At 36.9% G+C, this 12,444-nt stretch overlaps 1 protein-coding gene across 6 annotated transcripts in view; it reads right to left on the bottom strand.

Annotated features, from left to right (window-relative positions):
* Window positions 1–12,444, bottom strand: part of HELZ (helicase with zinc finger) — a 93,915-nt gene that overhangs the window by 24,028 nt on the left and 57,443 nt on the right. For all 6 annotated transcript variants that reach the window (XM_064522747.1, XM_064522749.1, XM_064522748.1 and 3 more), the window contains 5 exons: window positions 11,623–11,741; window positions 9,538–9,683; window positions 6,821–6,968; window positions 3,762–3,945; window positions 2,570–2,798 (listed from right to left, as the gene is read on the bottom strand). In XM_064522747.1, coding sequence (XP_064378817.1) covers window positions 2,570–2,798; window positions 3,762–3,945; window positions 6,821–6,968; window positions 9,538–9,683; window positions 11,623–11,741 — 826 coding nt within the window. The remainder of the gene's footprint in view (window positions 1–2,569; window positions 2,799–3,761; window positions 3,946–6,820; window positions 6,969–9,537; window positions 9,684–11,622; window positions 11,742–12,444) is intronic.

Here is a 12,444-nt window from a genome sequence, read left to right as displayed (position 1 = left end):
TTTGCTTGAAGTGCCCCAAGCAGCCTCCCTACACACAGAGCGCTTGTACTGGGGTGTGAGAACAGAGAATAAAATACTGCTGTCTTTGTCTGACAGGGTGCTCTTGAGTTTAAAGGGAGTGTCTGCCAAAACAGCCCTGTCGAGTCCGATTGTAGCACACAGAAATGTAATGATTACCCAGGGCGTACTTCACAGAGCTCTCTACAACCATCATTACAGACTCCTGACTCATTCTGACAGGTATTAGAATATTTATAAAATTCAAGTACTCTAAACTTTTTTGAGGTCTGCTTTTCCTAACGAAACATCACTTCTTTCAGACGTCTACACTCCTGCTGCACTAAAAAAGAACCATCTTTCCGGCGTGCCTGAGCCCCTCCAGCACTATTTTCAAAGAGTGAATGCTCAATTTTTCAGTGAAACAAGACAATGGTGTATTAAAAGCAAAGCTTGAGATACATCTTAATAAAATTCCAGTGCTGCTTGTTTCTTAATTATCTTTTTGTTGTATAATTTTGAACAGAGTACACATAAACAGCTGCTGGTCCTAGAAAAGCAGACTGAATCCCTAACTGCCAAGCCTGTAAGTTAGGTACCCTACTGATAGCCTGTGCTTTTATTTTAGTAAGTTGTTGCATGCCCCATTGGAGACGTTTTGAAAGAGCCACTTCAAAAGATACTTCGGAGAAACCGCTGAGTCCCTGCTTTTGAAAACTAAGTCTCTTGCAGGTATCTAATTTAAAACCCTCAACATTCGGACTTATGTGAAGCATCAAGAGATCATCTTTTCCACTGGGATTCAGAGAGACTAAAGGAAATCATCACTCTCCAACAAAAGCTGTATTTAGACAGATAGACAGGTCCCAGGTATTAACTAGGGAATCCTGCTCCCTGATTTCGGTAACCATGTATCGTGAACCTCACTACGAGAAAGAGAAGTACAATTTATCCACTAAAGCCACTTTCCATACAAGTGGTAACAGAAGTCTCAGGCAGCACATCCTGGAAACCTCTGCAACTAGGTCGTGTATCTCCACGGCTGGAGCTGATGAACCGGAGACTACACCAGCCGACTACAACAGACATCTAGTGCTCAGGAGCACAGAGCTCCTGCTGAGCAGTGAGGTACCTCCAGGTCACGTCTGAAAACCAAGCAGGTAATGGGAACAGTGAAATAACACCACAAGTGGTATTTCTCTTCTAATAAGTTGTTATTAGCACTTTAGATCAGATTACTATATTAATGTATAGGTACATTCTCAGTGTGGCTCAAGCAGGTAAGTTAAACTCAGGTTATATTTCATAAATGCTGTAACCAAAACGTTTTGTTTTCCATTTGGAATTTTCAGTTCTAATCTTTGAAAACCATTTTCATTCCAGTAAAGGAATGTTGCTCAGAAAAGTGGAATACAATGTAGATATAACAACTGACTACTATGTATTTTTAGCTCTATTATAATAATGCAGTCAGTGCAATGTTTCCTCTCTTCCAGAAACAAGCCTCAGGCTTTATCTCTGATCATCTTAACATTTCAGCTCTTCCATCGAAAAAGAAACCTTTGAAGAACAAGTACTTGGTATCCTTAAAATCAGTGCTTACATCTCTTATCATCTTTCACATTTCTTCATTTAGGTCTATAAAAAGTATATTCACTCAAATCCTATAGAGTTTTTTCCTAGGTGCACGAAGACATAAAAATATATAAACAATGGTTTTCAGCCTTCCACTGTCACATAACTGCCATAACGTCCAACTTAAATATACTACATTACATCTTAAATTTCTTTGAACTCTAAATTATATGTTACTTTATTTCCATATACAATTATACCAGGCGTACTGAAAAAACACCTGAAAATAAAACAAAGGGTCTTCAATTGTTACTGTCAAGTTCAAATTAGAGTGTTAATAAATACATAAAGGAGTTTATCACTGAGCAGGTGGTAGATACCTCAAACCTTTTTCTTTGTAGGTTGTTACACATAGTGACAACGTGACTCTGGAAAAGAAATTAGAAAGAGAACAAAACAGAAACAAAGAAAGCCAGACTTGCCTACCCTTAGAGGATATTAAAATGCTCTGCCTCCCATGAGTAGTGGTTTTCTTCACTATCTTTGTAAAAAATTTCCCCTCTCTTGGCTCTCAGCAAGACTTTGTAATCAGGGAACAGAGCAGCCCTTACACAACCGCGTGCTTCCAGCTCCCGAGGAGGCTGGTAGACGGTAGCTCAGGAAATCCTGCGTCACCCCCTGACACTGCTCATCGACACCGGGCTACAGCTGCCCGCTCTGCCCGAGGGGTGAGCTTCGGCAGCAGACTTTGGACAAGATGCAAACCTCTGCAAGAGCTGGGAACAGAACTAACATGTTCCCATCTTTATGATAACTCTGTGGATATATATTCAAGGAATTTCAATTTCACTGTGTTTCTTTTATGCATTTAAATGCATTTTGTCTTATTTGGCACCTAAAAAACCATCCACGATTTTATTAAATCCATCATATATACATAAACACATGTTTTCTAGCATCTTGAGTCCTGATTAACTAAGAAACGTATATAAAGTACCTGCATCTTCCAATGGAACATAAAGCAATAGGATCTCCCACCACAGCTACCAAGGACTGTGCTCTTGTAATGGCAGTGTTGAGAAGTTTGTAATTAGACAGAAAACCATAATCCAAGTCTTCCGTTGAGTCCTCCAGTAACTGCTCTTTCCTTTTAATTGGTGTTTGCTTATGTTTGCACGTATGCCGTGTTCGTACTGTGCTGAGAAACAAAACTCTAAACTGTTTTCCTAAAAAGAAATAAAAAATAAATGTCTGACATAATTTTAGCTATTTCTCCTAGTAATACACTCAGATCACTGTACTTGCCAGACAGAGTTCGCACCTGGATATTCTGAAGAACTGATAGCTACCTTTCACATAAAGAGCTTTATGCAAGAATAATAAGATTTAAAAATTTTAAAAGATGCACTATAAATAGCATTTTCTATTACAAGAGTATCTCTTCCTTAAAAAACTTATTTTTCATCTCAAAATTAATCACTCCAGAACTTTCTGAAATTCTGATTATAATGCTTCCATTCAGGCAATAACAACTGTTGTATTTATTTCTTCTATCATGAAAAAATTGCTCTGCACATTCCTGTTTCATATTTTAGCAACTCTCCCAAATTCACATAAATTCAGATACCTACTATGAAAGAACAAAACAAACCATCTACCGTCACTCAGTTACTTACTTATCCTCCTTCGTTTATTTTTGACTTAACTGCAACCTAGCAACAGGCTGTGCCTACACAAAAATTTCTGTGTTATCAATGTGATCCCATGCACCAATACCTAAGACTGCAGACCCCTTTTTGCAGAGTATTCTATAACTGCAAAAATCAACAGCACATTTTGAGGCTGAAGCCTTGTCGCACTTTTATTTGGAGCTCTGTTTTCCTCCTCACAATAAAAATATATCAGTTTTCACTTTTTCCAGTAAATCAATTTACTTTTGAAATAAGCTTGAACTTAATTTTGAAAAAAAATAAATCTTACATGCATGAGTTCATTGTTTTGGTGTTCTGTGTTGGAATAACATCTAATCAGCATTCATGCCACTTTCATTTTGATATATCAGTTTTACGGGCTATATCACAGCTCTTATTCCAAACATTTTAAGATTATTTTAATAACTTTTCCTTAATTTGAACAGTCATACTTTTGACTTCCATAGCAGGTCTTTTACACATATAGCTACTACTTACCCTGAACATTCAGCACTCTTTCTACACTGACATCAGACAGTCTTTTTTTCCGAAGCTCAGCCCGAATTCGGAACACTTGATCAGCATAAGGCGTTACAACCCCTATACTGCCATCATCCAACTTGCCCCAGGCAACCGGCCATTTTCTTCTTAATTCTTCAACACGCTCTACTACTTCAAACACCTTAAAAGAAAGTCAGAAGTCTTAAAAGTACACTTGACTGAAGGTCTTTCTTTGATATGGGATGAGAATTTGAATTTTACAGTTCTAAAATATTTAAATGACATAGTATTATACGACCTTACTCAATGAGGAATAATATTAATGTATTCTATAGCAATAACAGTAAGACCTTTCTGATCATACTTTATCTAATTTTTATAAGGAAATATATTGCCCAAATAGGGATTTATTTTCACTATAGATTTTATATATGTCATCTTAGAGCTTGATAGCTCAAGAAAGATAGACCAGGGAGCAATCACTTCCCATTCCAAAGGATGCCGTCAGGAGTTACAGGTTATTCATCAACTGCTAGCTCCTGTCTGAAATACTATTAAGTGTGCTACCTGAAAAGAGTAATTAGTAATAAAAAATGAAAACCTCCTTCTGTGAGGAGGCAGGCTCATCAAAGCAACTCCTGCAAGATGTGCCAGGCATAGCAGCTTCTACCTCAACATACTGCATGGAGATACTGCACTGCAGAAGGTATTTCTGAACAACTTTATGGAAGGCTTTTTATTTTTTAAACATTTATATTGTTATTCAATAAATATTTATTTAGCTATTTAAGGCATAATAACTGATGAATATAATTTTCATTAGCACCACAAACATAAGCTCACTCTCTCAATGGAAGCTAAGCAGACAGCCTTCCCTACAAGGACCGCAAGTAGTCTCAATGTTCTTCTCTTCCCTATTTGTCCAGTTATCTTTGACGAGGGCAAGAGGGCGTGTTAAAAAAGATTTAGTGTTTTCTCTCGTCTTCAAATTTGTATGCTGAGACTACAACTGCCTATGGGAAAATATTTCAGGAACATTAAAAGTGCTAATTGCAATGGGTATACAGTGTAGTATAAAGGAAAACAGTTCTTAAGTGAGACTACAGAATACAAATTCTGAAAATCAGAACCACCTTTCATGAGAAATTTATCACAAGAGACAAGATTACCAGCTGGATAAACAGGCAAAACTGTTGAAAATCTGTTGTTTCATGCTGACTTCTTACTATCGGAAGATCTGGTTATGAGATACACATCCTCATTTAAAAATTGAATATTAACTGGGACAGATTATTGAAAAACTCAGGGTTTTTTTTTAATTTCTAGAGAAATAAATAAAGCAAAAGAAGATCCATTAATCCCAAAGGAAAAAAATATCACAAATACTTTATTTTAAACAATTTGGATTCTCAGAGTGCAGTGAAAATATGCGGCAGTGTTTGAGCAATTCCTGAGCATAACTTCACACATCACACATTCCCTTATTTAAAAGACATTTCTATTGACAAAAGATATTAGAATGAATTTCAGGATCTGTAAAAAGTGTGGCACAAAATATATCTTTTGCAGATATTCTGGAAAGTTTTTCTGAAAACACATCGCTTCTGCATATATGGTTAGAATTAACACCATGCAGGGAAAGCAGAGAATTAAGACAAAAGAGAGAAAGTGTATTTTCCTGATTAATGCTTAATACAGGCACCACTGAACCATAAAATGCCCTAATGCAAATGTTCATTAAGGGTCAGACAGCAAAAATCTCCCTCATCATCTGAATTTCAGTCTTTCATATTGGTGTTTAAGCAGCTGTTGTCCTTCATTTCTGCTTGTAGCTATTAATGACTCACAATTTTCTGACAGTTACTGGGCCACTGAAGCTCTTCCACAAGTTTTATTTTTTAATGGAAAAGCAATATAAGTACATTAATGAAAACAGTCAGGTGCCTTCATGTTTTCTCAGTGATGCATCCAAAAGTCTTTAGCAGCTCAAATACAGCTAAACTAGCAAGAGCTTCTTATTTAAGTAGATATGTATAATAAAATAAAGAATGCATAATAAGCGCAGCAAAACAACAACAAAAAGGTTAAAAACTGCCCATCAGATGAAATGCCTCACGATCAACAAGGGTGGACACACAGAGCTCTGTAATACTTTGCAATGAACATTGCTGCTAAACTGCAAACCAATTTCAGTTAAAATTTTTCATCTCATAAGTTTAATAAAACATAATTTATTTTTCCAAGTTTAAGCAAATTAGTGATTTTTCTTTTTCTTTAAACGTGAAGACATTAGTTCAGACATCCTTTTGGCATGAAAATGGAGTTGGCTCAAACACCCCTAACTTGGAGTGACTAGAGAAAAGCAACTTCCACTATGAAAACTATTGCCAAGTCTGGTCTTTATTTTTATTATTATTATTATTATTTTTAACTGAAAGGAAGGAATGAGAATAAAAGTCACTTCTGAAGAATATTCATAAAGGTAAGTGCAACAAATATTCTGAGAACTGAACAAATTCATTGAAAAAAAATTCACATTTCTGCATGATTTGTTAGACATTGATCCCAAACACATTTAAGCAAACATGAAATGTCATTTCAGAGGGCTGCCATCTGAGTGGGAACATTTCTACGACAGTAAAAAAAAAAAAAAAAAAAAAAAAAAAAATCTAAGTTCTACTTTAACCTACAGTTATTTTCAGTTGCTAAGATACATCCACCAGACTGTCACAAAAATTAGCAGGAGAGATATCCTGAAGAATGAATCTGAGAGAACTTGTAAGTAGCTTGCAAATTGCAAAGAGAAAAAGATGATAAATTAATGAAAATGTTTACTATGATTACAATGTTTGCTACTCCATGTTTAGTAAACTCCACGTTCCATGTTACTCTCTCCCATTAGAGGACAATTTATGCTCTCTACCTACACTGAGCATAAACCAACAGATTTCCAGGGCTGTTTGATTATTAACAAGTATATATTTGTGACATATAAAATCCCAATGTGTAACAAGTTTTTAAGAAAATATTCCAGGACAAAGCCAAAGAAGAGTTACCTCTGCATTATTGTAAAACGCTGTACTATTTTTTTCCTGAACATCTTCTCCACGTGCTGTGAAGAAAGTCAAAGGGTAGAAATCCTTGTGGGCTGGCTGCTTTCCACTTGCCATCAATTTGCCTTCATAGAACAGTTCAGATGTGTAACTGCAACAAGGCAAAACAAAATACAACGTGGAGTCTACAAAGGATCTCACCAATAAAATCTGCAATCCCAAAATACTTTGCAAGGAAACAGAACCCCTGATCACTATTCAGCACCTCCAAATGATTCCTCCAAACAGGTATTTCCGCATGACAGACAGAGCCAAGGCAGAAAGGACTAAATATACGTTTGCCCAACAGTTTTCCCACAACGACAATGTTTTCAGCTGATCTAAAGCTCGACAAAGTTACTAACGGCATTCTCACTAGTGCGTCACTCGCAAGTTCTCGTGGCCTGAAACTGGGCAAAAGGAAAATTTAGTGTCAGGGACTTGGTATTTTTTCCCCCAGGTGGGCTGGACTATGAGCCTGGTTGTATCAGTTAACACTCGCTGAACTTGGAGGATAAATTCACTAAAGATTTCACGTGTACTGAGTACAATCCAGACCAAGGCTTCAGTGTCCAAGCAAGCTTTTCCTCGGCGGCAAGCTATGTTGTTACTCATCAAAAACACGACCGGGATGCGTTTCCTCTGCTGGCACGTGGGCATGACAGAGGCTGGCTGACTTAAAAGGAAACATGGCAAGAACTAGTTTCATGGTGAAGAGCAGGAAGAAAGAAGACAAGCTGGACTGAACATGAAAACTGGAACAAAAAAGCAAGAAAGAAGAGACTGCATACTACTATCACTAGTACATTTAGTACTGCATAATATTGTGCACACAGTAAAGATAAATTAACTTACTGTTCTTCGTTAATTAATGAATTCTGGTATAATCTAATATCTGAGTGCTCAGCCTCCAACCTTAATGTTCTTCTGATGTAGCTCTGTGGAGGTGGTAACATGAACACAGCCTGACATGAAGACACCAAACCTAGAGGACTGTCCCATCACCAGGCCCACTGAGTTCTGCCAGGCTTCCAACTATTTTAGCTGTGACCTTGGCTCAAGATGTAAATAACTGGTCACAAAAAAGCCAAAGAAACTAATCTGATATCAGATTACTGTCAAGCAACTGCAGCTCACTACTGACCAGAGTGGGCTTACGTTGAACAATCTTGAATGAAAAGAATCTGCAACTCATCTGTGAAATGAGTTGTAGCAGTCCACTGCTGCCAACGAGCAAAGCTACCAATTTCTCCTGCAAGTTAATCCTCAGTAACAAGTTCTCACTGAACAGTAAAACCCCACTTCTACAAGGACTGTCTTACTAACTACAGCTCCAAAGTGAGACTGAACTAATGGCTTGTTCTTTCCTTAATTTCTTTTGGTCTCTTTACTTCAGTTAGGTAGACATGATTAATGAGACCACCATGAATCATCTTCTTCCACTTATTTCTGTCATAAGCATCATGGTCCCATGTGTCAGGGGAAATTTCACATTTAAAAGAAAACAGACTTCAGACAATCTCTTAAACGGACCACCATGAGAGCATTTAGCAGGTTTCAGTTCACCTAGTAACATTTTTCAGTTGAATTAGGCACACGGGATTTTGACTAAACAGCCAACTCTCCTCAGTGGTACTTTTGTAACCCTTACCTCAGTATACAACACAGTGGATCTTTTTAGGAACTCACTGTCTGATACTTCAACTGCAGAAATGAATTTTCATGATCTTTCTGAGGCAAATTTCATGGGAATGATCTCTAACCAAAAGCTGAAACGATCCCTTCCCTTTCAGATTCTCTCTTTTATAATTTATAATTTCTAGAAATGTATAAGAAATTTAGCAACACTCAGTCTATAATTACAAAGTCCACAGGATGGAGAGATCTTATGCTGTATAACAAAATACACTGTATTTTCCCTTTTGATTCCCCAGTACACTTAAATACTTCTGCTTTTGCTTTGAACACCGTGATAACCTAATTAGTATGACTGGATACCAACACAATATTCCTCAGTAAATATTTGAGCAAGGACTTAAACTTAAGCATTTTTCCCCATGACTGCATTTATTCTTTCCAGCACAGCTCATGGATGAGTTCATTACACTAGCAGCCATTAGTTTATCGTAGCATAAAAATGTGAAATAACTGATTATGCATCTTGAAAGAAGTAATGAAAAAAAAATATGAAAGCAACATGCCCAAAACTTGACCTACTTTTATTCTGTTCAGTTATTCATCCATATGTTCCTTATACTGCACTTAGCTTATTTGTTCCACCAAGGAAATAAACCCCAGTAATTATTCTAAATTTTTGAAGCAGTTCAAAGAAACACAGAACCAACATAATACACTGTATAGCGGTCCAAAAGAAGAAGCCAGCTCTTCTTCAGCTTGGTGTGCAAGGCTCACAGCCAAAGCATCCCTCCCTGAATGAGAGATCTGTAACACAATTGTCTAACTGTACCCTGAATTTCTGTTCTAGGAGACTGAATTTCAACTTAGTAACACAGAAGTACCCTACTAATTAACTTCGAAACAACCAAAATTTCACTGCAGAGACATTTAATGCTTCTCTCTTCATTCTGCTGTGCTTGGCACAGAAACAACGGAGTTGCCCACTCTAGTTCACTCACGCCAGTCAAACAAAAGCATGATACAGTGAAAAAGTTCACACCTACTTGATGATAGCTTCATGGGAGCGATAGTTCTCACACAGCAAGATCCTGCATGGAAATTCAGCAGGGTAGTGCTCATAGAGCCGATCAAGCAATGAAACATGAAGGTTTCTTTCCCTGGCAAATTCACTGTAGACAAAAGGACTGAGCTGTAATAGACACACACATACAAAGAAAATGTAACTAAATATGTGGACTTAGAATTTCATGCTCCCAGGATACGTATTTTGCATCAAAACAAACATGTTCTATGAACCAAGAAATCTCACTTTTAGTGTTTGTCCATAACTGGAGGACATATATCTACAATTAATTTTTTTGTAATTATTCCATAGAAATGCACATTCTTCCTGTAAAAGTGACAAAAAACAGCGTGCTCTTAAATGAACAACAAAACACGCAATAACTATGTCTAAATTTTTCCTTCGTGGCTTGCATAGATGAATACTTTCAGTAAAGCAGAGCGCTGTATGACCAAAAAATACTGTTTTAAATGCCATTACACAATTACACAGAGGATCTCTTTACGTTTTACATAGTTAAATTACTACAGATCAGAAAATAGAGGAATCTGTAACATGGTAAGAAAAACAAACAGCAAGTCACTGGAAAAACTAAAACCTAGCTGTCCTAGCTAATACACTAAACTACTATTGAGCTTGTTTAACAACAAAAACACCATCTATTATGGCAGGAAAAATGCAAGGATGATAAGGATAATAAGAAAACACAATTTTAAAACATAATCTAAAATTTTTAAAAGTGGAAATTAAGCCAATCTATTTTGTTGTTTTGAACATACTATCATTCAGAATTCTGAGTCTATTTTGTGTTTCACTTCATTTTTCATAACCCCAGATATATGTTAGTTTTGGAAACTTAAATACTGCACATTTCATGTGTGTATCTGTGAGAACTTTGTGAGAACCTAAACTATAAAAATAGCTCTTCACAGATGATATCCTGAGACATACAGGCCAGAATCAAGGCTCTAGCCATCCAGACGGGGCTCATGAGATCTGGCTTGAAGTGGTAAGAATTCCAACCTCTTTGGTAAAGCACTTCTGAGATCTATCTGTAAAAAGCACTATGGAAGACCTTGGGATTACTTTATCATGACTGCAAATGATCCGCTAGTACTAAATCATAGCAGTGGGATGTACACACTCAACGTAATTTCAACAGAAGAATCAAAAAGGGAAAGGAAAAGAAAGATTTCATGGCAAGACCTGAAGAACCATATGTATGACACAGATGAGAGCGGTGGGTGGCAACCCTACTCTAAGTTAATTACTTTACCAATGCAAACACCCATTCCATTGCCACTGTAAAATGCCAAGAAAATTGAAGGCAAATCTATAAAAACAAATAAATCTGGCCTAAACCAACAACATAAGTAAGACTGAATTTTCCTGGCATGCCTTCTCATGCCTATTAGGCTGCAAAACCACATGCAGAATCAGTTTCAAACTCGAACAACTACTAAGCAATTCCTAAGCACAGCACGGTGGTAAAAAGGCACTGCTTAGCTTCAGTTTCCTGTTTATTGCTCATTCAAATCCTTACCAGATGATGAGGCCTTTCATACAAAACACTTGTCCAAATCATAACACACTGTCTGTATTCTTCAGTTCTTTTAGAAATCAGCATGGACTACTGGCCAGAAAAAGTAGCAAGAACTTTTACCCTGACTATATAAGCAACCATCTGCACCAACTTACACAAACAATGTCACCTGAATTTTCCTTAGTTTCCCCATCTATTATGTGACTGTAAAACTTATCTACCTCCCTCTTTAAAATGAAGTTCTACTTACATATAGTCCAGTGGCTGACTGGGCCTAAGTCTCTATTCAGTCACAGATTTCCTACATAGCCTTGGGCAATTCACTTTCTTTATATATTCCTGTACTGTAAGATGGGGATAACATCATGCTCTTACTTAGCAGAAATACTGTGAGTCTAAACGACTATGAGGTATTCATATAACAGAAATTTGGATGAGATAAATACCCTAAATATATAAATATATATACTTTCTCTGATAAGAGTATAACACAGAGTATTTAAAAAATTCTACAGCTCTTACCTGCATATGGTCTCCAGCCAAGACAATTCTTGTATTTTTATTAGCTAATGCTAGAGGCATAATAGTTTCACACTCCATAGCCTGTGCAGCTTCATCTAGCAGAATGTGTGTAAAAAACCCTGTAAAACAGAGATACCGACAAATAAATGAGACTGAGATAAGATAAAATAAACAGTGATAACAATACAATAATTTGTCCTAGGAGTTTTATATTCCGAGTAACCGAAACCAGACAAAAATTCAGCATGGCTTATCCAAATTAATTTCTAGCAACTACTAGAAACCACACAAGACAAAAATTTTCAAGCCCATCAAATGGCCAACAGTGGTCAACTGAATGGCAATATTAGCAGTAGCCCACAGATCTACCTCTTTCTCCTGACATATCTGAATCAACACAAGTGTTTTACCTAGATCTCTATTTATATGAGAAGAAAGAAGTCTCTTGGGAGACCCCTGCAATAGATTTCTCAAATATGAATTCCCCCCCCCCCCCATCAGCTGGATTCTTGAAGAGGTTTGTACAAGGACCAAAAAAAAGGAATCCTTCATGTACCTGAGTCCTATTAACTATTTTGTGTGTTAAAATTCCCATTAAAGTTGCATGCACACCTGAGCACCTTGCTGGTTTTGGATCTTAGGTAATTTGACAGGGGAAGGACCCTAAGTTGAAGGAAGACTCGAATTCAATCTTATGATAATGTTGGATTGAAAAGTTTCGCTTTTGTGGGAAAAATTCTACGCACTGGATAACATGCACATGAAATAACTTGGGCCATACTCTGAAGAGGCCATTTCAGATACCTAATTAAGAGGCTTATA

This window comes from Dromaius novaehollandiae, chromosome 18, assembly GCF_036370855.1.
Source record: "Dromaius novaehollandiae isolate bDroNov1 chromosome 18, bDroNov1.hap1, whole genome shotgun sequence".
In the NCBI taxonomy this organism is placed as follows: domain Eukaryota; kingdom Metazoa; phylum Chordata; class Aves; order Casuariiformes; family Dromaiidae; genus Dromaius; species Dromaius novaehollandiae.
This window is presented reverse-complemented; position numbering and strand designations above follow the sequence as displayed.